This window comes from Polyodon spathula, chromosome 11 (assembly GCF_017654505.1).
Source record: "Polyodon spathula isolate WHYD16114869_AA chromosome 11, ASM1765450v1, whole genome shotgun sequence".
In the NCBI taxonomy this organism is placed as follows: domain Eukaryota; kingdom Metazoa; phylum Chordata; class Actinopteri; order Acipenseriformes; family Polyodontidae; genus Polyodon; species Polyodon spathula.
Window position 1 is genome coordinate 20,867,358 of NC_054544.1, and position 21,355 is coordinate 20,888,712.

General features: G+C 36.4%; 1 protein-coding gene across 4 annotated transcripts in view; it reads right to left on the minus strand.

The window, feature by feature from the left end:
* The window catches only part of LOC121322595 (tensin-1-like), a 287,308-nt gene that overhangs the window by 68,176 nt on the left and 197,777 nt on the right, over nucleotides 1-21,355 (minus strand). For all 4 annotated transcript variants that reach the window (XM_041262743.1, XM_041262744.1, XM_041262746.1 and 1 more), the window contains exons 6-13: nucleotides 16,630-16,679; nucleotides 13,882-14,053; nucleotides 13,108-13,158; nucleotides 8,601-8,723; nucleotides 5,348-5,412; nucleotides 3,794-3,877; nucleotides 1,745-1,857; nucleotides 241-301 (exon numbers count right to left, since the gene is read on the minus strand). In XM_041262743.1, the coding sequence (XP_041118677.1) occupies nucleotides 241-301; nucleotides 1,745-1,857; nucleotides 3,794-3,877; nucleotides 5,348-5,412; nucleotides 8,601-8,723; nucleotides 13,108-13,158; nucleotides 13,882-14,053; nucleotides 16,630-16,679 (719 nt within the window). The remainder of the gene's footprint in view (nucleotides 1-240; nucleotides 302-1,744; nucleotides 1,858-3,793; nucleotides 3,878-5,347; nucleotides 5,413-8,600; nucleotides 8,724-13,107; nucleotides 13,159-13,881; nucleotides 14,054-16,629; nucleotides 16,680-21,355) is intronic.

Below are 21,355 nucleotides of genomic sequence, written 5' to 3' on the forward strand. Positions count from 1 at the left end.
GTGTCAAATAATAATCCCCAATAAAAAGATATAAACAATCATGAATGTGATTTAATTTTAATACATAGGAAGCAAACACAGTAAGTAGTAAGACTGGTCACAGCATGGCAGTCTAGCCGCACAGGTGAGTAAGTGATGGAAAACAGCTTTTAATTTTAGTGTGCCATGGAGGCATCATGCCAGCCCTGCATGACAGATGGGGACGAGGGAGGGGAACATTAAAACATTTGTTTCTCTTACTAGATCCCAGATGTGTAGACTGGCTGCATCGCCTGGTAAATCTTGAGGAAAGGGCGGCAACCTGGAGAGACATTGGAGAACAACCAACAGGAAAACTCGTTAGGAACTGAAACAAAGGCCTCAACGCATCCAGGACAAACAGCTGGGCTTTCAATAAGGGCCGTGAAGGATGGGAGTTTATTCAGATACGCATCAACTCCTCTGATCCTTCAGGCTATAAACAATGACGTAATTCCTGAGGTATCCAGCACTGTCTACATGCACATAAATAATAAACTGAAATTCAGTTTTTTAATGGTTATTTTAAATGGCACATCCGGTAATGGCACTCTATGTGGAGTACAGGATGCACCCTATAGCCTGGAGGTCGCTGGTTTGAGTCCAGGCTATTCCACTGCCGGCAGTGGACGGAGTTCCCAGGGGGCAGTGAACAATTAGCCAAGCGTCATCCGGGGTGGGGAGGGTTTAGGTCGGCCAGGATGTCCTCGGGCGCCTGCAGGCCTGTGGCCCAGAGCTACGTGGTCCTCTGACTATAGCTCTGAGGTAGCTGCATGGAGGGGCTACAGAGTGAAAAGAAGCGGACAGCTGACGACACACAGTTTGGAGGACGCGTGTGTTCACCTTCCTCTCTCCCGAGTCAGCACGGGGGTTGCAGCGGTGAGCCAGGCTTACAAATTGGGCATTTCAAATTGGTGAGAAAATGGGGTCAAACACAACTGGGGACTCCATATTAAAAAAAAAAAAAAAAAGACCATTCAAATTTCTCCGATCTGCAGCACTGTCATCCTGCAACTAAATAATAATTTACATTTAACATTTACCCAGTGGTTGAAAACCTAACTAAAAGATGAGCAATAATATGGATAGTTGGTTTAGAAGTTACAATCAACTAATCTTTAACGTATGATAAGCAGCACCAGCTTAGCCATTAGTTAACTGCTTAGGTAAGTTAGTAGAGTTGAGAAATGAACATGGAGTCTGATAATGATCTCATCAGACTGGGCCTGGTACCTGGATGGGGTAATACTGATACTGCAGTTTATGAGGTGAAATTAGTGACTCAGTAGGGGGCTCTCTGATCCAGAACTCAACCAATGTTCCAGCACGGAACATGGTGCTGTCTTGAACCTTATGCTGTCAATCAACTAATACGTGAGTTATAGACTGATTTGCACTCATTTACATTTCATCATATGGATCGCTCTAATTTAAAATGTACAGCCATGACGGTGTCATGACATACTTGTTATTATAACCTCTTTATAACCCCAGATTCGGCACCTAATGGTCTAAATCCCATCATAGTTGAGCTTATTGCTATGGAAAACAAGCTTCAAACAATGCATTCAGATTATTTAGTGTATTTCTGTCTATAAAAATATGAAACCCCCAGGGAGGGTAACTTCTAATAGATATTGCAGTATTTAGATATGCAACTGGTGAATTCAATTAAATACAAATGTTTAAAACACTGTTTAATGATATAAATCAAACACAGGCCTACCTCCTTTGGATTCAAAGTTTGGGATCCCATGCATGATGACGTGGTGCAAAAACAAAGGCTTGTTGTTAATTTTGATGGCTCCTGACAGCAAGCCACTGAAGTACTGCACATACCTGCAAGAGGAGCCACAGGAAGATCTAATAGTGAAGTCATTTCTGATTAGAAACTTCTACCTGCACATATTAATTAATACATTTATTTAATTATTTAAAACATACATTACAAAAAATCTAACCTATTGTTTTTAAACCGTGTTTTGATTTTTAAAATCACATTTTGTATTCATAGAAAAGAAGCCAACAAAAGTCAATTTCATCATAAAGGTGTTTTTTTTTTTTAAATCTATGAAAACAGATTTAAAAAAAGCATTTTTAAATAAGCTTTGTGAATAGGGTAAGGGGCGCCAGAGCTAGTGGGGGGTGAGCTCTAGTATACTTTTACTTCCTGACATAAAAATGCATTCTCAAAATAATATTTTCATTTATTCCTGAAAACCGTTGAAACCCTCTCAGTTTTACGAAGGCTTCGGCACCATTGACTAGGTCCCATATACTCCTCTGCTTGAAAAGGAGGAAACAACAGGTTGAAGTAAATGTGTAAGCCCAAAACCATGTGTACACTACAGTAAATAAATGTGATTCAAATATGACTTGTTATTACAAAATCTATTTTGAACGTGGACTGGAACACTAAACCCCCTCAGAAACAATCTGAGGCTGTCAGCACTTAATTTCAGTTTCTGGGAAACATGTAACACTATAATTCTCAAACAAATAGACTCTCCCTAGGGAAACTTTAAGCATTACATAAATAATCTAATTTACAGTTTGTTCCCTAGTGGTGTATTGAATTAAAACATACAGCACCATGACCCACATTATGTCCCTGTTGTGTGGTGGTAAACAAAAATTGCAAAACATGTTTTAACATTCAATAAGTTTTCATTTTAAAACATAAATACTGGAAATATGTCTTTTAAAATGTATTTTATTTCCATTCCACTTTGACACCAGTGTCCAAGTCATTCTACCAATTTTTACTGTGTGAGAATGTAGTCCTTAATTAACAATGTAATAATTGTGATGTCACAACTGTGGCAGCCAACCAGTTCGGTTCTCTATATGTTTATAGACTTCAATCGACGGTCCAGGTCAGTTGTCTTTTTCGGGGGGAGGGGGCTGTCCAAATATTATGTTTTAAACAAACAAAAGGCAATGTAGGTAAAGTTACTGTATGAAAAGTAAGTGCATTATTTAATTAGCTTTGGAAAGAGGTAGACCTCACGATACAGAAAGCAACACCACTGTGGAATCCAAGCATTGAACCCATAAAGCAGTCACTGGTTGTGGCCCAGCAGTTATTTGAAACCTTTCTACCTGATACTGGTTTGGCAGTGCAGAAATACAGCTCTCTCCATGATAATGTCACACATGCCTCCAATAATAACTGCAGACTGCCGGGGACTCGGTCCCAGTTAATTATATCCCGCTCATGAAATACCAGCACAGAAGCCTAATGCTGCAAGCTTGTAAACCCCCTTTAAAGTTTGGGGTGGGCCTAGCTGTTGGTTGGGCGGACCCTAAAAGCACCAATTGGGTCTCAGTTTGTCAGTTTCCAATCAATCTTTGCTAATTCTCTAAATGGTGAAGACGGGTTGAATTTCTATGTAGAGCTTTGAAACATAAATATAAACGGGCCTGACTGAATGTGTCATAAGACTAATTTAAGACATCCTGCTTTTAGTTTAAAGTAAGATAACTATCACCATCTGTTCATGTTATAGGGTGTGATGTAAGGTGGTGTATAACAACATTGTAAAATGAACAGATTGACAACAGCGTCCCCTGGCATACTGTAATTTCAAAGCAAATCCATGTTGGTTTCTTTTTTCCATTCATCCAAAATTAACTATTTTGAAGAAAAAAAAAATCTGATAGATATCATAAACACCCTTCAATGGAAAAACGGCATATATTACAACAGGGGTCAAGCTCATATACTACACAGGAAACTACCAGTGAAGCAAACAGGAAGTGCAATTAAACTGACCTCTTCTGGGATGGCTGGCCCACAGGAAGTACTTTGTCTTCATAAAACCTCTTCATAGCAAACCTGTCTAGTGCTTGGTCTGCACTGTAATTGAACACAAAAAAGAATACCATTCATAATGGAAGCAAGATTTCACCCTGTGATCTTACACAACATCAGCACTTCATTGGTCTTGGGTGACCAAATATTGAGCTAGGGAGTTGTATATGTTACTTATGATGCTAAAATAGGCTATAGCTAGAATGGTATAAGCCATTGGTAAAATTGTACCACAACGGTTACATTATTTATTATTATTATTATTATTATTATTATTATTATTATTATTATTATTATTATTATTGCATATGGCAATGGTATGAACCTTGATTGGTGTTTTTTCCGTTATTATTATACTAATGCAATATTATTTTGATCAGATGAGCCAGCTGCCCCCACGTTCATTAATGTTAATACCTGCTCAATCAAGCAGTGCAGCTATGTGTAGGTTTCTGACGTCATGATAACTAAATACAGTGGGGGAAATCCATAAGGCCTATTACTAGTGTCATCAGTATGACACTTAAAATAGAAAGACACCTGTCACAAAAAAAAAAAAAAAAACTAATCATAATAAAATACCTAAAAGTCATTGAATTAAATTCCAGAGCTGCTTATTTTCGTTTTGCAACTTTAATGAGTTTTAAAAATGGTTTAGTGAATTTCTGTCCGTTTGTCTGAATGGTTTGGGTAAAAATTGGTAAGGGACAGCTTTAACATATCCAAAAGTGTTGTTGACGTCCTCCTGGGTGATAACTGTTCCTGTGGTCTGCCTGTTCCAGATGATTCACGGCTACAGATGACTTGCATTCTGCCCCATTAACTACTTCTCCAGGCCCCATGTCTCTTGTTTGTTTCTCATCCAGACCAATTTGTTTTAATCACACAGACACATGGTTTCAAGAAAACTTGGGCAGTCCTGGAGAGAGCAGCATGTTCCTAAACTGCTTGAAGTGGCTACTTGCAAAAGCACAAAGCTGGTGAGTGCTGTAGTAGTTTGCAGCTGAAGCTGTAACCGCTTTGAGGTCTGTAACACAGGTTGTCAAGTTGGCAGAGGCCATTCATAATATCACAACTAGGCACCTTTCAATCCCAGTTCTGATTCCACTATGACAGAGTTTAGCCACAGAAGAAGGGTACAGTTTACATGTACGGTTCTGAGGTTGTAGCACACATTTAAAATGTGCTGCCCCGAGCGTGACTAAGTGATTTTTAGGAAGCTACCCTCTATATAAAAGTGGTATTTTTATTAGACACTAGATAAGCATCAGGAATCACATGTGCAGTAGGTAAAGATTAAGGAGCAAAAAATAAGACACTGCACAGAGGAGGTATTATAAAGGTACACACTGACATTTCAGACTATGCTCTTTCTGGGCAAGTTCAACAAGTCGACACGTGTCTCAATAAAGCCTCCTTTGTTAAACACGCTGCGCAATATTTCTTAAACATGACCTCCTTCACACAGCTGTGTCAGGGACGTGGTATTAGATGATTTACTGAAAGGCCCCTTACCTGGCAGAGATGTTGCTGTAGTGCATGTAAGCTGCTATAACCACACCAGTCCGTCCACGATTACCCTGAATGAGGGAGTGTGAGAGAAAACGCTTTGCATAAGATACAGGCTCTAAACGAGGCTAACGGCTTCCTCTTTTTGCTTAAAACCAGTTTGTTGAAAATAGCGTATATAAAGCAGTGTACACTGGGCTTCATGTACATTTTTGAAGAGTGAAAAAGTGAGTAACTTCACTATGTTACATTGTTTGCAATCCTTTCAAATGGTTCAGGGTTCTGATCTTCCAATAATGAGATATTACCATTTTATTTAAATTGATCAGGCTTTGAACTTGCTTTGAACTTGTCTAGAACAGGTGTTCTCAAACCTGGTCCCCAGGATCCCCTGTGTCTGCTGGTTTTATTTCCAGCTGAGCTCTCAGTTACTTAACTACACCCTTAATTGAACTGATAATTGGCTTAATTAGTCTTTTTTACTTGTTTTCAGCTCTTAAATAGTTGCAGAGTTCAAGCTAGCTATAACATTTTATAAGTAACTTGAACTCTGCAAATGTTTAGCAACTGAAAATAATTTTTAAAAAGGTATAATTAAGTAAATTATTAGTTAAATTAAGGGTTTAGTTAAGTGTGAGAGCTCAGTTGGAAAGAAAACCAGCAGACACAGGGGGTCCCAAGGACCAGCTTTGAGAACCACTGGTCTAGAGAACCCAAACTTACCGATAAAGGCAAATTTAGAGAAAAATGATAATCACTTCCTATTTGAGCAACATAACCCTTAACCAATTAGAATGATTACAAACAACATGAAATAAGGGAATGGGAACAATCATTCAAGTTCAGCAGTTGTGAGGGGTGTTTTTTTGTATATTAGGAGGTGAGATGCATAAACAGGTGATGTAGGTCAAGATGTAAAACGATGGGGAGAGGCAGCAAGAAGCAAATAAAGTTAAATAGAAACCAATGCAAAATTCCTGAATTCATTAGATTCATGAAGTAATTAGCTGAAATGTTTGTCTACTTCACATGCAGTCAGCATTTAAGATTGTGTTTTCAAAGTTAAGGATGACTACGATGGATCAGCATACCATGACACCAGGTTTTGAATTATAACAAAGATTAAACATGTAATTTATAGTCATACAGTATAAGGTATGAGGCATTGGCTGAATAGTGCTCTGAGGACATTTTCATATTTTGACAACCAGATGGTACCATAATGATATTTATTGTAGTACAAGGATACTATAGCAGTACATGTGTGCTGCTGTATATGGGTTGCCATGCTGCTATGAGGTAAGTTAATTAATTTGCTTTCCATCAGCTGTGTTTTATAAGCAAGTTGCCAGGAGACGGTGAGAATGTTTGTTACTAGCAGCTGTGTAAAGCAATTTAAGAGAATGCACACGATGGACTGAAACAAGATTCTATATATATATATATAATTATTATTTTTTTTTTTTAAAAGAGCAGATTTGTGCCAGGGGAATTACATATTTGTAACTGTATATAACTAGAAAGAAATTACACAACAACAATACTTGCTATTGTCAATTTACTAGTTTATACCATTACTGGTACTACTGTTTTAGTATTTAAATTATTCAAGTTTTCTAACAATAATAGTTCAGATTTTCATTTTATAAATAAAATGGTTCAAACCTCACAGTGGAGTTAAATGTTGTATGCAGTACATGGAAGTTCTGAAACAGCTTAATGAGGATTTTTAGAAAGTTAAAAATGAAGACAAACAAGTATATTTAATGTATTGTGTGCTGTTCAGAGAAGACAAGTCCCTTGTCATTTTGCATCATACCTCGCTTTTTCCCAGCGTATTATATTAATTAACCATGCTCCCATATTTCTTTGTGATTCATGCATGTACTTTCCCAGGTGTTTACTGCAACTTGCTTTGATACTCAGATCAGACCCTATAAAGAATTCTAGCTGTTGTCTGTGCTTGTCTTCTATTACCCCACCTGCACCAAACACTCCAACCATCTGTTGATCTCTGAGCAGCTATTCCTTTCATCTCTTTGTGTGTGCAGATGTATATGTACTTGTTTTGTTCAACCAATGAGACTAAGGTCCTTTATAAGGAGTGTTCACTATAAACTGGCCCTACCCACAGATCTTGTCGAACTCCTTGTGTTCTGTTATGGTTGAAAATGTAGTGTGCGGGATATGGTTTGTGTTAACTGACAGCTTTTTGATGTCACAGTCCTCTGCAAATGTCATCTTCCCCAAGTAGTTACTGCAAGTGCATGTAGACTTTGTCTTTCCTTAAAGAAAAAGTGTCCTGTATTTCCCTTTTTCCGTCAGAGATACAGATGCTGTCACCAGTTTGACTCCTTTTGAATCTGTGCCTTTCACGCCTAGCTAACAGCTAACTGCTCTTGGACTTATATTTCTCACAGTTGATCACGTGGCCTGTAAATAATTGCTTCTTTAAATGCCAACTTGTAACTTGTTTCTTTTCTCGCTTTTCATACTTTCTTTAAAAGATTATTCATCCATAACTTTAAAAACAGTCTATCAAAAATACAAGGTAAAACTTGTAAGAAACTCGAGCAGGCAAGTGCCTTCATCAGTGATTTTTTTAAAACCTTTTTCTTAGCTGACAATTTCCTACTGTTTTACTAGATTGAGAACAGTAAACACAGGATTTGGACTGCAATATGTAGGACACACTTCTGCATACATGGGATGACTGAATATATATGTAATATATGCAGTAATAGCTACAGCAGATTGAAGTCTCTGATAAAGGGCTGACTATATGCTCAGATTCCAGGTACAGTACTTTTGTAACCACGACTGCACAATTTATTGATTTTTCATTACCAACTTCCATGAAATAATTAGATGGTAGTCATTGAGGAATGGACATGTATGCCTCCATAAATGTGTAACACTTTGAATTAGGCCTATTTTTATTTTATTTATTTTTTTGCTTTGTTTATGTGTATCTGTTCCGTTTGTTGTGTTTCAGCCTATCAATAAGCTGTTTGCCACCCAGAGATTTTAAGGAAATGTATTATCGCCACCTGCTGAATGAAAGGCTGAACAGCAGCTTCACACAAAAAAGAGTGCGGTTCCTTTGGAAAGAGGAATGGTGAAGTGAGAGAAACAAGCAGTTGAGTCTGAGGGATGGAAGGTGTCTCCTACCTTCAAGACCAGATAAGAGGCTTAGGGAAGGGGAAAGTACAAGACAGCCCTGAGGGATGGTGAAGGATGGAAGCAAGGAGTTTCTTACCTTGTTATGCAGAACCACCACATTGTGAGGGTCTGTATTGAGCCAAGTGTCCATGGCTTTACAGATGCTGCAGATCTTATCAAGTGCTGGGGCATGGTGATCCGGCCAGCCAAAATCCAACACCTACAAAACAAGGACAGGGAAGGTAGAGGTAGATACAAACTTGAAGAAAACTTGTCATATATAATACATACTTTTGATCATCCCACTTAAAACAGACTATATTGTTTTAAAATAGAATTTTACAGTACTGGCATTCCTATACTTAGCCACACACTACTGGTGTGCCACCCCTTTTCTTTGTGCTACGTCATGACTATTGCGTGAGAGTGAGAGCTGGATCTCAAAAAAAGTAGGGCAGCGGTGCGTGTAGTGTTGGATTCCTGGCAGTGAATAAAAGCAGCTTGATTGCCAAAACCTGGGAGTTCATCCTTTTATTTATGCTATGCAACAGCATACAGCTCCAACAGCCCTTAAACCAAGGGTGTCTAACCATGACTCTGAAGAGCCACTCCAGGTTTAACAAGTAAAATTAGATCATTAACTACTTCAGGGTCTGGACGGAGGTTTAAGTGTTTCAATTAAACTATTTAGAACAAGGTTGGAACAAAGACCAGGAGTGGAAGGGCCAACTTTTGAAACCCCTTAAACCAACCAGCTGGAATCTATTCTGTAATACATAAAAGATGCATCTTACTGTTGCAAATCATAAAAGACTGATAGAGGTTCAGTTGTCAGTTAATGCAAAACAAATTACTAAGGTTTCAGAAGTCTATTCTAACATCTGCCAACTAAGCCCCAACTATTAACACTCTATCAAAATCTGTCAGAATTGTCTTAACCATCAGGACTAGAACTAACTTGGAACAGGGAAATAGAGCTTTTTTTATTTTTAGATACAGTATGTGATGACTCTATGGGCTGTTATTAAGCCATTTAAACTCTTTGCAAGCATTGGATCAGAGTTCGCTAGCTATGGTGGCCCTAAACACTATTGGCAGATGTTATTAATATTGATCCAGCCCTTGCAGATCTAGTGTTTTTCTATATATCCTTGTTATTATGACTGAAACCTAGCAACAACACAGTTACTATAAATGACAGTCGCATGGTTTGTAAATCACAGGAAGGAAGCAATTACTGTACATTACACATTTCCTGTGTGTTAAAAGTATAGAAAACCACAGCAAAAAATAAAATGACAAATACCACTGAATGTATTTTGTGACGGATTAAAGTATGAAAACTGCTCTAGACGTATAAAGAAATGAACGGCATCGTCGAATAGGGTCATGAATATAAGAATGCAGAATATTTTACAGTGTTTAAATATTTCCATACATCTTACCAATAGCTATAGAAAATAAACACATGTTATAACAACAATGTATTTTCCTTTAAAACAAAAGATAGCTGGCATAACACAATATTAAATAAATATCTATGTGCAACTTACTTTCACCTAGTCCTTGAGGACACCTAGAGAATGAAACTGTCCCAACTGTTTTAGGGCCTTCTTTCCTGTCAGTTTCCCTATTTAATTATGGTATCTGCCTTAGAGCCAGCAACACGCTTTGACCCCAAAAGAAGTTTAAATGAAATATGAAGTGCAACAGACTTCCAGAAAGGCAAGGTAAGCAAACATGTTAGTTATAACATATATATTTCAAACCTGCCCATAGGATACAGTGAATGGAAATGCACCAAAGGTAATATTTAAGCAATTCATTTAGTAGCTACAAACACTTCACTAGATTAACTGCATTATCTAAAACTAACACAATAGGAAGTGGTATGAACCGAAGATTACATTTACAAGAGTTACAAATTAAGTTAAAATGGAGGTTATGAATGCTAATTTTTTTTTGTTTATATAAGTTATATAAATGCATATGTGCTTTATATATGCATACAAACACAATGCATATGTGTTTTATTTTAATTTTTTTAAACTTTTGGAACCTTGACAGCTAAACAGTGGATGTGATTCTCTTGAGTGCATCTTATTTCAAGCAGTAACAATTAGATACATATTTGAGGGTAAGGAGTTGGATAAATTGTATAAGCATGCTTTTAGAGCTCAGCTTCAGTATGAATGTGTGTGTTTAAATGGAGTGGCATTTAGTACATATTAACCCACTTAAGAAAACTCAGTCAGATAATAAGACAACACAAACAGAACCACATTAAGCCAATGAAATTAGCCAGAAGCACAAAGGCATATTTCTGCATTGATATTTTTATATAATTGAAACACTTCATGAATTCTGTTTATAGTGACTGTTTCAGTATTGTTTTTATTTATTTATTTATTAAATTCATTCAGTAGCATGCAAATATATATATATATATATATATATATATATATATATATATATATATATATATATACACACACACACACACACACACACACACACACACACACACACAGTGCCTTGCAAAAGTATTCAGACCCCTGACCAATTCTCTCATATTACTGAATTAGAAATGGTACATTGAAATTTTGTTCTGTTCGATATTTTATTTTAAAACACTGAAACTCAAAATCAATTATTGTAAGGTGACATTGGTTTTATGTTGGAAAACATTTTTAAGAAAAATAAAAAACTGAAATATCTTGCTTGCATAAGTATTCAACTCCTGTGCTGTGGAAGCTCCCAGTTTGCACCGATGAAAGAAATTGCCCTAACGAGGACACAATTACCTTACCATTGGCCTCCACCTGTGAAACATTAAAGTTGCTGTCACATTTTCTGGATAAAAAACCCACTGTTGAAGGATCATTGGTAAGCCTGTGAATCTGAAGGAAAATGAATACCAAAGAGCATTCTACAAAAGTTAGAGATAAAGTAATACAAATGCATAGATTAGGGAAAGGGTATAAAATAATATCCAAGTGTTTGGATATCACAGTGAGCACAGTTGGATCAATAATCAGGAAGTGGAAGCTGCATCACACCACCCAGGCACTGCCAAGAAAAGGCTGTACCAGCTTTGCACACAGTGTCGGAGTGATTTTGGCCCATTCTTCTTGGCAGATTTGCTCCAGGTTGTTCAGGTTGGTTGGACAACGCTTGTGGACCGCAATTTTCAAATAGTGCCACAGATTCTCAATGGGATTGAGATCAGGACTTTTACTGGGCCACTGTAAGACATTCACCTTTTTGTTCTTGAGCCACTCCAATGTTGCTTTGGCCTTGTGCTTGGGATCATTGTCCTGCTGAAAGGTGAATTTCCTTCCAAGCTTCAGTTTTTTAGTGGACTGAAGCAGATTCTCTTGCAGTATTTTCCTGTATTTTGCTCCATCCATTCTTCCTTCAATTTGTAACAAGATGCCCAGTCCCTGCTGATGACCACACACAGCATGATCCTGCCACCACCATACTTCACTGTAGGGATGGTATGTCTTGAGCCATGGGCAGTGTTAGGTTTGCACCACATATAGCGCTTTGAGTTTTGGCCAAAAAGCTCTATCTTGGTCTCATTTGACCACAAAACCTTTGCCCATATTGCAGCTGGGTCACTCTCGTGCTTTCTGGCAAACTCCAGACGTGCTTTCAGATGGTACTTTTTGAGTAACGACTTCTTTCTTGCCACCCTCCCATACAGGCCAGTGTTATGCCGAGCTTTTGATATGGTTGACTGGTGCACCATTACTCCACTCCCAGCCATTGAACTCTGAGGCTCCTTCAAAGTGATTGTTGGCCTCTCTGTGGCTTCTCTCACAAGTCTCCTTCTTGTTTGAGCGTTGAATTTTGAGGGACAGCCTTTTCTTGGCAGTGCCTGGGTGGTGTGATGCAGCTTCCACTTCCTGATTATTGATCCAACTGTGCTCACTGTGATATCCAAACACTTGGATATTATTTTATACCCTTTCCCTAATCTATGCATTTGTATTACTTTATCTCTAACTTTTGTAGAATGCTCTTTGGTATTCATTCACAGGCTTACCAATGATCCTTCAACAGTGGGTTTTTTATCCAGAAAATGTGACAGCAACTTTAATGTTTCACAGGTGGAGGCCAATGGTAAGGTAATTGTGTCCTCGTTAGGGCAATTTCTTTCATCGGTGCAAACTGGGAGCTTCCACAGCACAGGGGTTGAATACTTATGCAAGCAAGATATTTCAGTTTTTTATTTTTCTTAAAAATGTTTTCTAACATAAAACCAATGTCACCTTACAATAATTGATTCTGAGTTTCAGTGTTTAAAAATAAAATATCAAACAGAACAAAATTTCAATGTACCATTTGTAATTCAGTAATATGAGAGAATTGGTCAGGGGTCTGAATACTTTTGCAAGGCACTGTGTGTGTATAATATATATATATATATATATATATATATATATATATATATATATATATATAGCTGAATATATATGTAAGAACAATTTAAAATCATAATTTATTTATACAAAGCACTTTGATCTGTTTTCCCACTAGAACACAGCAATGTTGACTGTTGACTGTCAGGGTGAATTTCACGCTAACATGGTGCTTACCTTTGGGTTGAACTTGGTGATGTCATATCGTTTCTCGCTGAGGTTAAAGAGCTGAAAAACAAAACATCTGCCATTATTATCACATAGCATTGGATTTTTTTTTTTTTTTCAACAGAGACCTGACTATACTGTGCAGCTAAGAATATTCGAATAATGAGCAGCTAAGAATATCCTAATAATTTCCCTGTTCCCTCTTGAAGTTAAGCCATAATAATCACAAGAGGAAAAGATCACTGTGGTAATAAGACTAGTTTTCCTGTTAGGTGACATACAAGTATATGTTTGGTGATGTGTTTGGAATTTCATAATTACTACTGTTTTAAATATTGTATTAAAAAAAAGACTCTGCTCAGATTTGTTTATATTTGTTATATTTGTAAATGTCCTTGATCCTTGATCCCTGGCCTAAAAGTGAAGACCATAGGTTATTAAACTGATTTTTAAAAATGTATTTTATTTTATTTTTGTCTATATTAGGAATGGGTGAAGCCTTTGTTCTGAGGCATAAATGGATATTTTTAAAGACCATTTTGGTTAATGAAATTAAGTTTGCAATTCATTAAACCATTTTCAACTGTTTTAATATATATATATATATATATATATATATATATATATATATATATATATATATATATATATATATATATATATATATATATATATATAATGTTGTTTTTTCAATGTAGCGATCAGGGGATGTTCATGAATGCTGCTGCTGCTTTACAGTATATAACATTTCCAGAATAGTGTTGATGGCATTCCCTCACTTACCAAGTAGTTGTCACCATGTTTGGACCTCAGCATCTGCGCCACCTCCTTCAGGTTGGCCCTGTAGCTCTGCTGCTCAGCGCCACTCGGGAAAGAGATGGAAATGATGCGCTCTGTGATGTAGACCAGATCCACATCGTAGCTCTCATCCATGGCTTGGATTAGACTCAGACTCCTGACAGGAAAGACAGCAGTTAGAGGACAGCTCCAGTCCAAACCACCCTCAAAAAGGTTTGTAAAATACATTGGGGTACCATTGTGCTGTAATGCCAGTGTATCACCCTTGTGTAAAACCCTAGCAGTTAGCAGACCACAGCATTAGCAACAATAGCAACACAGTGATTTGGATATAGTATTCCTGATATGGTATTACTAGAGTGTTTATTGGTTCATGCTATGCAGTGCTATAAACAAACATTTTAATTCTAATCTGGCCACTTGACTATATTAAATCATCAATCAATCCACTACTAGCACACTGAGTTAATGATATTATTTATTTTGTCATAAAACACAGTTTCTAGTAAATGTGAAACACATGTTATAGCAAGCATGTATTCATTATTTCAAAACATGACATCTGGTACTACAGCAGGCTTAAAAAAAAGGTCTTCTTGCCTTGCTTTGGAGGAACCCTATCACAGCTTTACTTTTTAAATCATTTCACCCTAGCAGTGTCTTCCAGGTCAAAGCAATTTATTGTCAGTCATTAGAGGAAGCAGATTGATGGCTACTGGCAGAAAAGTCCATGAATTTAAATCTAAAAGCATGCTTTACATACAGAGATGTCTTTAACTTAGTGTAGTACCAGCTAATCCAGGAATAGACAGAATAATATGGTCAAAACAATATTGTAAATCAACATCACCTAAATACTGTAGATCTGGACTAAATGTCTTAGCACAGTAATGTGTTACCTACACACAAATACATTTTTACCAATGCCTACAAAATTACTATGTAGCAGCAGTATTCTTGTATTGCTGAATCATATGTGGTCAAATAAAATACACACACAGACCCGCACCACAATGCCTCCCAGGCTCCCCTAAGCACTATTCATTAGTTTAAATTGTTTGAAAAGGTGGTTTGGATTTATGTCAAAGGCCTCTTTATTAGTCCCTCTGGCTTCCTGTTCCCAACACTACTGTGCTTTCTTCCTTTTTTAACTTCTCCTGCTCTGGACATGTCCTCTGTTATCCCATGAAAGGCCAACACTATCATAGTCTGTCAGGGGCAGATTCAAACCCAGATAAGCATGGTGAAACTATGTAAATACTTTGAAAACACATGGTAAAATCAGAGTAAACTATAAATCTACTGTGGTAAACTTCTATAGGGTGGCAGCACTGCATTGACATGGCATGGCGGCAAGGGGCTTCAATTGTCCTTTGAGGGAAACGTGAACATTCCTCAATGATTACAGCCTCTAATTCCTTAGTTAAGGCAGAGGTTTGTTCTGCAGAATGGTCCATGTGTTTGATCAATTCTGTCCTGGCATCAGTAATGTGAGCAGTTTTGGATACAGAAGCATCTGCAGACTATTGACCTGTAACCCACATTCAAAACAGAGGCAAAACATGTATTGTACGACAAAAAAAAGAAGCTATACTGTAAATACACACACACACACACACACACACACACACATGGGTAAATGACATTAGACATATTGCTGTGGTATACTTGATGCTGTACAAGGGCATAGTATTTACTTATCCAAAGATCTGACACAGAGATAGACAACCAACATAACTGTGAGCTTGCAATACCATAGAATTGTTACACCACTGTGCAGCCAGGCATGTAGTAGAAACAGTTCACATTGTTTTTTCATGGCATTAGACCCAATTTAGATCTAACAAAGTGCACAGCAATATCAGCCATAAGCTATATTCTTAATAAATGTAATGTTTGTTCCTATGGAACAACCCAGAAACCACTTGTGAAATATTATTAGTTATTTTGCTAGCTTATAGTAGCAGCCTTTATAGTTCCCTTTGAATAAGCTATGTTACACAATCACCCTTTTAGCTCAGAAATAATTAATATCTGTGATTTTAGCACAAGTATGCAGCCATGGCCAGAAGTTTTGCATCACCTAGAATTTTAGGATTGAGACATAATAAAAAAATAAAAATAAACTATATGAACATAATTTAGATCTTATATTTCACATCATGTAATCAAAGAAACTACAACATGATATCGCAAAAGTCTACCAGAAGACATAATAGTAGTACAATATTTTATGTTAGATTTCGAAAGGTTAAATTATTTAGCAGGTTTCATTCGACTTTATGAAGCAAAATGTGTTAGTTCTATAGGGTGATGCAAATCTTTTGGCCATAGTTGTACACTGTTGTGTAAATGGCCTTTTCCTCACATGACTATTTATTTGTAATGTAAATGACATATATGATCAGCCATCATCTCAGCCAATTAGGTTCAAAGTAACTTAGTCATTATCCTATGGTAGATGCTCTCTAAAGATAACAGGTCTTTGAGTCTCAAGTTAAATGAAAACATACAGTTCAAGCAGCCTATGCGATCCAGACCAAAATAAAAACACATCTTAAAAATGTCTTCGCTGTGGAGATCAAGGTTAAATAAAAGCTTTCTCTCCTAGTTTGAAATCATGATGGACATGACAGCGGGTATATTTATAGTAAAGCTTATAGTAGGCCTTCTTCAGTGTAATCTGAGTTTGAATAGTATTATTATTGCATCTCTTATATAAACTTTTCTTACCGTGAAGGTCTGTGTCGGGAATCCACACTCTTAGCCGATTTTGTTGAGCCCTGGAAGACAGAATTAGAACTTCTTGTTCATTCTTTCTGGACACATTGGCAAGTATTGATACATCTGATGCATGAAGGTTAAATTGGTTATAGCTAATCAAATAATTCCAGACATTCCATACTTCTTTCAAAACTGCACATGTGAGACTGTACATATAGCAAATACAAGTGGTACGATTAATGGAATTATTCATTTAACCACAGGCAATTCTTTACATGAAACTGTGGTATATACATTTCACTATTCTGATCTGAATTACACAACAGTGTACATTACTATTTTTCAAACATAACTTTAAACATTACTTCTTAACACACATTGAAGTATTAGAAAATAAACATTTATACAGTTAGACTAATGTTTACATGACTTGTTTAAAAATGAGTCATTGTATAATAAAGTTTATTCGTAGTGCTGCATTGTTCAAATAAGTATTACTTGATATACTAAAGCTGTGCTGGGAAAGAACAGTCTGGTTGACTCAAGGGAAAGAAAAAACTGTTACCTTAATGCATAGTATATAGCCCACACTTGTATATAACTAGCCCTTGTCTGTAATATGCGTTAAAAAACATGCTTGTTGTATAAAACTGCCTACTTTTGAAAAGCAATACCAGCTAGGATAAAAGTATGGTCATTAAACGTTTTTATTATTAGACCCTCAGCTGCCAGGTTTCAATTAAAACCAGAAGACTTGGGCTTTACCATTCTGACAGCAGCTTATACTTTCTTTTTTTTTTTTTTTCCTGTGGGATTGTATTAATTCCTGGTTGCTTATATCAAAAAGCAAAAACATGGCCAGTATGTGTGGTCAATTCATACAAATGGTGTCCATAGTAGTTTAAAGAAATTATTAATCTGTTCAGCAATTTCCTCATAAAACACTTGAACCTAATTGGAAGATGAAAAATATTACTGCCACTACTGTACCATTTGATGTGCTAAGGAAATTGATTGACTGCTACAATAGCCAATGCAAAAGCAGGGGTGGGGCATAGTTGGGTATATTTTGGGCTTATTTTTAAGCTTCTGTTTTTTTTTTTTGTTTTTTTTTTTTAACTGGAATCTGGTAACCTCAAACAGATTAGTCTCCCCAGCAGCCATAGCAACATTAAAACAGTAATATTTGTACTCTAGACATGCGGCAGTGGAAAATATTTTTAGCTGGAAATGTTATAAAGTTTCCTTTAGTCATTAACAATTTATACAAATATTTGTCCCTGAAACATTTGACATTTATACACTGCCCTGCCAAAAGTATTGGAACAGAAGCCTTGAAACAGAACGACCACGGGTGGGACTTGTATTGCCCCTTCTACCTCTCTCAGACCCCTTACTTACTAAATGTATTGGTATCATTAAATACATAAACATCTCTTTAAAAAGATGATTTTAATGATAAGGTCATCTCTCAAGTGCAGTCGTTCCCCAAAATGTTACCTTTCTAAGAATAAAAAAACAACAAGGGTTGGGATGTGTATTGCCAATTAACCCTGTCTACAGCCCTTGTTTACTAAATATCTTGGTAGCCTTGAATAGATAATCAGCATGGGTGCACAGCCATGCAGAATGTGATCCATTTACTACCAATGCTGTTGGCATCCATGCAAAAGGAACTAGACATTTAATCAGCCCAAAGGCTTAAGTATGCCATTGTAACTGCTTTTTATTATATTTTCAAATTTGCTTTACTTGTGTATAATGTTTGCATTCTGTATAGTTATGGGTTCTGATATTGAGTATCTCTAAATCTGCTTTTACCTGGATGTGACCTTATCTGGACAGAACAAAGTACCGAGAATGAACATCTTCTTTCCATTCAATGTGACAATATTTATAGAGTAGGATTGGTGGGCATATTGTTACATGGTTTAGATAAAGTAGAGGGCTTTCCGGGGCTGGCACTTAGTATTGTCCCAACAATTTCAAAGCCAGGTAAAAACAAATTTAGAGAAAAATGATAAGAACTCAATATTGGAGGCATTGAACCTAGAATTATAACAAACACCAAAGGTTGTTGTTTTTATATATATATATATATATATATATATATATATATATATATATATATATATATATATATATATATATATTGCTTTTCATAGTGGACCACCATCACAAGGCTGTTTACAAGATAGTTGAAGCTACTTACTCTTCAATCTCACATGAATATGCCCTACCCAGCACAGATCAACATCGTGGTTTTGATAGGCAGCATCAAGTGAATTGAAGTGCCTAAAGTCTAATTCTTAAAGCCTTCCAAGAAAGGATTTACTAATCAATAAGCTTGGTTGTACCAATTGTACAAAGTTAAATGATACTTCAGGCTTAGTTTATGAGGTTAGTTCAAATAGTAAAACAATTCAAAGTAGATAATAAATTTAGATCTTAAAAATATAAACATATATATATATATATATATATATATATATATATATATATATATATATATATATATATTATATATATATATATATATATATATATATATATATATATATATATAAATAAAACTGAAATATGATTCTGTAGATTTCCATGGTTTCTAAACAGTGCATGCTCGGTTTAAAATTATAAACAGTGTCTCTGTCTTTTTCTCTATCAATGTGGTATTTGTTGTTTAGAAAGACAGGATAGTATTTTGCCATTGTCTGACAAAACAATCGGGAAACAGCATGTTTACTAAGTGTTTGATACTGTACCTGGCATTAAAGTGGTTTCTCCTAAGGCTAGCATTACTCATGTTACAGACGTGCAGTATTCTGGAGTGAAAAGCATTGATTCCAGAATGTTACACATGCATCCTCACACAAAACAACACGCTGCAATATACTGATATTATAAAAAAAACAAGGATACCAGAAATGGCAATTTATTTTACAAATCCTGATCAGATATTACACTGCTACTGCAATAGTGTAACGGTACAATTGAGATGGCTTTGGTAAGTAAAATTAAGAAAGTTACCACCATGGTACCATTGGGTTACCTTTTCATTATATTGTAGCTGCCATTGTCTTGTTTCTTTGTCAGTATGCAGATGCTGCAGCACTTGAGAGGCAGAGGGTCTTTTATTTGTAGTTGTACTGGATTTGGCTGTACAGTAGAACCGAAAAGTTATTAACACCACACTTAGAAAATGACCTGTCAAGCTAACAGAACGAATCTGCAAAAAGGGCTCTGTGACAAAGTGCCCGCCCCTGTGTGTATTATCTGTTATGTGTTGCGTGTGGTGTGTTTAAATGTTGGTGTATAGACATTGGTACACGGGATATAAACTGGTCTGTGTAACACAAGTGTTTAAAATGTATATGTGTATTTAGGCACGAGGATTGCACAGCACTTCACGTGCAAGTAAAATGTAGTAATATGTGAGCACGGGGAATTGCACTTTATTAATTCACGTGCTGGGATACAAGTGAATAATTAATAGGTAATTGAATCCCAGCACAACAGTATATATAGATGCACGTTGTCACATATTCGCGGTTGGGTGTTCGGGAGTGGAGAACAGGAGCGAGAGAAGGAGAAACTTAGCTATATCAATTGATATTACGTGCTGGTGGGACCAGCACGATACTTGTTTATTTAAACTCGCCGTGTTTGTAAGTGTCGATCCGTGCACCGTTTTGTTAAGTTTAGTCCGTTTTTGTTTCTGTTTATTTTGGCTACCAGTGCCGTGTCCTGTTTTTGTATTGTTCTAACCGTTTATTTTCTGTCTGCCTGTTAATTCATTAAATGCTGAGCGATACCATTCGCTCAGCTCCACCAAACTCCACCTCTGTCTTTGTTTATTTTTCCTGCTTCTGGTCTGACGCCACCCACTCCAGCCGTCTTTGTGACAGGCTCCTAGCAAGAAAATTAGCTGATGGGAATTTTAAGCATTTCATTATTACAAATAATGTATTTTTCAGAGTTACAGACATTTCAGGCTTTATGAAAATTAGAAAAGACAGCTGCTGCTAATCTAAAACATTGACTATTGTAACCAATTTAAGCTTTGCTTCTTGACTCATTTCTTAATCTAGAAGGAATTCCCTGTGCACCAGACAGACTAGGCTTGTATGTGTCTAGGTTGACTCAGTTCTAACTGGCTCACAAACAAATTGTATTGCCTGAGTGCTGATTGTTCAAGCAGCAATTAGACCTCCTTTGTTGAAGATCGTGGTTTATATATTCTCAATATAAATATATTGTAACACTATGACATATTCTATTAGATTTATGTCTTGAGTACACAGGACATTGCACAATTAAGCTTTCAGTGTTACAAATTATTATTACACATTTAGAGTTTGTGCAAAAAAAAACCCCAAAAACTTGTTGAAACCAAATCACTTTGACAATAAGTAGGCGATCCCGCCTGAAAAAAAAAAAATTTGAAACTTGTATTCTGTGTTGCTGACAGTTTTCTCCAAAAACCATGATCAAAATACAGTACACTACATTAAAATACATTGACTGTATTACATTTAGTGAATAAGACAATAGATGTCGCATTACTGTAGCTTTTATTAAGCAGCATTAATAATATAACAATAACATTTACATATAAATAAAACTTACGCTTCACTGACACTGAAGATACATGCCTTAATAAAATATACTGTATGCTGCTAAACCTGTGTATCTTTAACTTTTCTTCTGCTCTTTGTAGGGATTTTTCCATTTTTTC